The 4557-nt window shown below is 33.4% G+C and overlaps 1 protein-coding gene across 2 annotated transcripts in view; it reads right to left on the bottom strand.

Moving 5' to 3' along the window:
* Positions 1-2068: 2068 nt before the first annotated feature.
* Positions 2069-4557, bottom strand: part of LOC107697880 (nuclear factor of activated T-cells, cytoplasmic 2-like) — a 44661-nt gene continuing 42172 nt past the window's right edge. For both annotated transcript variants that reach the window (XM_016498725.1, XM_016498724.1), the window contains exon 10: positions 2069-4079. In XM_016498725.1, the coding sequence (XP_016354211.1) occupies positions 4024-4079 (56 nt within the window). In that variant the 3' untranslated portion in view covers positions 2069-4023. The remainder of the gene's footprint in view (positions 4080-4557) is intronic.

The raw sequence follows: 4557 nt of genomic DNA, 5'->3' as shown, positions 1-4557 counted from the left end.
CAATACTACAGCGAGAATAAAAGTTACACCTTCTTTCTTTGCGTGAACATTTGGGCGGCGTTATGCAAATCTTCCCACATAGTGACATAGATATGTGGGGGCGTGTTAGAACGAGCCGTTTTAGGTAGGCGTGGCTGACTCTTAACTTTTATAAAGAATATCTCTTTGGTTTTGAGACTTTAGTCTTTGCAACTTTACAGATCTTCTTTATGCACCAAGAGCTTGTAACACTCCAAAGAGAAAGGAAAAATTGAAATCGCATCATATGACCCCTTTAATATCGCGTCATTTCTTACAAAAGCAATATACCAGGATCATACAGTTGACATGCGGTTAATGGTTTGAAAATGGTTTGAAATTGTCTTTACCTGCAGCGTCCTAGAGTCGTTATCTTGCAAGTGTTGAAGCCTCAGTTCTTCGTCACATTTCCAGGTTTAGTTTCAGTGGATTGGGTGAATAATATCCACTTCGTTCATTGCTTATGTTGTTCTCCGCGTTCTAAAGCTTCCCGTAACTGTTTCACAGCGTGCATTAAGTAGTTAACTCAAACCACGCCAAACGATTCAGTGCGCGAGTGAACTGCCTAAGCGATTCAGTCAGAGCGTCATGTTTATTATTGAATCGTGATCCGATTCAGACCGTTCTCCCGTTTTTTCTATCTCTTCACCAAAAACATTCATTCAGTGACTATTTAAAAACTAGTCTTTCACGTGCTATGGCACCTTGTCTTTATTCAAATTTGCGTATCTACAAATCTTCTAAGCGTTTTCAATACAGTTTGTGCTAGAGCTCACAGCTTCAAAAGAAGGAAACATCAGTGAATGAGAATTATGACTCAGTGAACGAGAATGATTCATTCATTTAACAGATTCAGTCAAAAACACAGTAATGAAGGCGCTCTTCGCGATCTTCTGAGACTTTAAATGTAAAGAAATTCTTCATTATTTGATTGCATGTTTTTTAGATAGACTTAATTTTAATATACAAAGACATATGGGGAAAGAAGTATCCCACAGTGAGCAGGGGTGGATTTAGTGATTTGTGGGCCCCAGGCAAAATACAGGAATGGGGCCCTTTCTGAACCTTGAGGTTCCTTTCACTGTTTACACATTTAAACAGGTTATAACAGTCGAGTAGGTCAGACACCAGGTGGTGCTTTGGGGTCATTTTCACTGAGCAATTGTCTACACAACTCAAGCTGTCTAATTCTAAACTTTAAAATACATTTATTTTTTTATTTATTTTAATTACAAAAATTAAGCTGAAGGAAATTATACATTTAGACATTTAAACTTGTTTAATTTAAGAGCAATTTATTAAAAGTTTTAACAAAAAAATTACATTCTTAGGGCCCAAATTATGTGCTTTCCATTTAAATTTTTCTGCATTACATTTTAATGGTTTAATCTAAAACATATAAAGACAACTTAATTTATTAATGTGTAGACAATAATAGGGCCCTATGAAATTGTATTATTTATTTTGTATTTTTATTTATTTGTTTTTTTCTTTAGAAATTCTGTTGTGTATTTGAATTTTTCTGGGAATCAAATGAAAAAAGCCAAAAATATTAATCTATCTTTTATTCCTATTTAAATTAAACCAACCCTTTAGTTTTTGTACATTCAAAGTGCTACACAACAGAGGTTTACTGTGTAACGAGGAATGCCACGGAATTCCTCAAATTTTAAATAAATCAATCAAATGCAAGTCAGTACACTTCAATCAAACTGCGATATGGACTAGTGTATGTGAATATTAAATGGTGTTGCGTGTGCTTCAGTAATAAACAAAACCGCACGTCTGTGTCAGTCATTCTGTCACATTCCGCGTTACACAGTAAATTCCGTTTCTATGAAAGGATTACGGGATTCCGTTCCTGTTTTCTGCATCGCGGAAATAAACACCCCAGCAACCACTGAATGCACGTCTTGTATATAAAAAGCATTTTTTTAGGGGCCCTTGGCTTTTGGGGGCCCAAGGCGGTCGCCTACCTTTTGCCTAATGGTAAAGTCCGCCTCTGACAGTGAGTGAATATGGCATGTCTAATGAAGACTCAGAGAATCTCTTTAAAGCTTTTAGTTTTATTGCTCGTGTTCTCAGCTAGCTTTATTTAACAAACATGAACACGTCTAAACATATTAGGTTAGACATGCTTAAGCCAAAACATGAATATAATCATGACAAGTTAATGAAATAAAAAATAGAATTGGTCTCTCTTTTGGCATTGACAGCTTTACGTTAATATATAAAAAATTAAATGCAATTTGTCTTTATGCAGCAAAAGCTTTGGCAGTTTGTATATTCCCAGAGCCTTGGTTATAAGATATTAAATTGAAAGAGAACAACTGATTCAGTTCATATAAATATTCTCTTCCTATTTTGACTATCTGATTCTAAAAAATAAAAATGATAGAAACAGTCTTTACACTTTTGAGGCAATCTATTCACAATAAAAAGAAAAAGGCTCCATGGAAACATTAGCATCACTCTTTTTTACAATGTATTCCAAAATAAATTTTTATATAATACAAATGAATTATTAATTTATAACTCTTAATTATTCAGCCAAAATTGTAAAGACGTAAAAATATAGCCTACTGCATAACTGCTTATGCATTTTTTTTTTAAAGTGGGCAGGATTGCTTTCAAAAATATTTTCAGAAACAAGCTTTTGAACACAAGCTGATGCTTCTTGATGAATTAGTTTGTTACTTCAATAAATTCTCTTTTTGTCAGTTTGCATTCAGATGAGAAAACGAATGTGACTGCGCTAGAGACATGCAGACCGTATAAATACAGAAAGTGATTTCCATGAATGTTCTACATTTACACAAACATACACACACAATATATATGCATATCATAAAAGCAAAGCAGTTATGGTTAAAAAAAATCCTCAATGAGACAGATATGTACTACATCTAACCTAAATTTTAACATGGGACACAAAACTTGAATATTTCAAGTGTTGTATATTCATAAGTAGAACAGATGGAACTGGTTAGGTCATGAGTACACAAATAAACAATAATAAAATATGATAACCATACAGTTTTAGTATGGCACAAAGATGTTGCCTAAATGTAGTGCAGGGCATTATGGGCTCTGACTTGACACAAGGTACATGTATTTCCATTCATTTTTGGTTCGCTTGTTCTACATTTTGGTAGAATGACAGCACTTTAGGAAAAGGCAGATGTTAAAACGGTTTCTATTTACATCATAAAGAAACAAATATCACTTAATTGTTTTTTTTTTTTTTGCTGTATTAGCTCAACATCTACATGATTATAAACAAATCTCATTTCGCTGAGAAACCTTAAATAAAATATAATTCGCTGATAAGAAGTGCATACGCTGTTTTGAAGAACAGTGCATTTGCTTATAGTAATAAAAAATATTAAGGCTTTTTTTCCCCATAAATTTGGATTGATGTACACGTGGGTTCACCTAATACAAAAACAAGCTATTCTTAGACACATATATCAAGTATTAGCAGTGGTGTGATGTATTTATCCACTTTCCATTCAGAAGTATGTGCAAACCTCTTGTTTTGGGGAATATTATAGACAGCAATGGTTTACTCTCACAGATGATGAGGTTATTGCTCGAAATACACTAATCTGAGTGAGTTCATTTATGTGAGTCAAAAGGCTATGGAATAAAAAACCCACAAAACGGGAAAAACTGACTTAACTCCACCTGTCCAATCCAAACTGTTTATGAAGGCTTGAGTCTCTGACAACTTTGACATATGAGATCAACATTGGACGAGCTTTCAAAAATCAAATAACAGCAGGGGAATTCAATACCATTTGCACATCAACACGCTGCTGTTCCTGGAGTTGACTGAGATGGATGTTTGGTTAAACGTGGTCCATGATCCAGTTTTTGTCAGGGGTGACACTTGACCGGGCCGAGGCTTCACTGCTGCTGCTCTCACGTGTGGCGCTGAAGGCAGGGGAACACACATAGTGAACACTCCAGGGGTCCTGCGTGCTTCCCGATCAGGGGTTTCCTCTATGTCTGACCCCTGCCAGGCACTCCTGTCAGATCCTTCCTTATGATCTCATTCACTACAGAAAAGAAGAACATGTTTCAAAATGAAAGGACAGAACATTTGTGCAAGTGAATTGCATAATGTGCAACTGCACATATTGGTTCAAAAGTCTCAGAACACTAGTATAAATGCTTATATATAATATCATAACTTAGCCAAACGAACAAATAAATAAATGTAAAAAAAACCATTACAATTCTAAAAATGTTAAAAAATTGTGTCATTTAATATAATGAAATTAGCATATTTATTTATCTATAATTAAATATTTAATTACAAATTTATGATATATAATAATAATATAGATTTTATATGTATATTTAAATTAACACACACACACACACATATATATTTTAAACCTGTATGTTCATTTAAGTATATTAAATATATATTTCCAGATTTAATAAGTATTTTAAAATTAGCATATGTAATTATTTGTTGTAATTTCTATTATATATATATATATATATATATATATATATATATATATATAT

Source organism: Sinocyclocheilus anshuiensis, unplaced genomic scaffold (genome assembly GCF_001515605.1).
Source record: "Sinocyclocheilus anshuiensis isolate Anshui unplaced genomic scaffold, SAMN03320099.WGS_v1.1 scaffold78, whole genome shotgun sequence".
NCBI classification, from domain to species: domain Eukaryota; kingdom Metazoa; phylum Chordata; class Actinopteri; order Cypriniformes; family Cyprinidae; genus Sinocyclocheilus; species Sinocyclocheilus anshuiensis.
The sequence above is the reverse complement of the archived record's forward strand: the minus strand, read 5'-3'. Positions and strand labels throughout refer to the sequence as shown.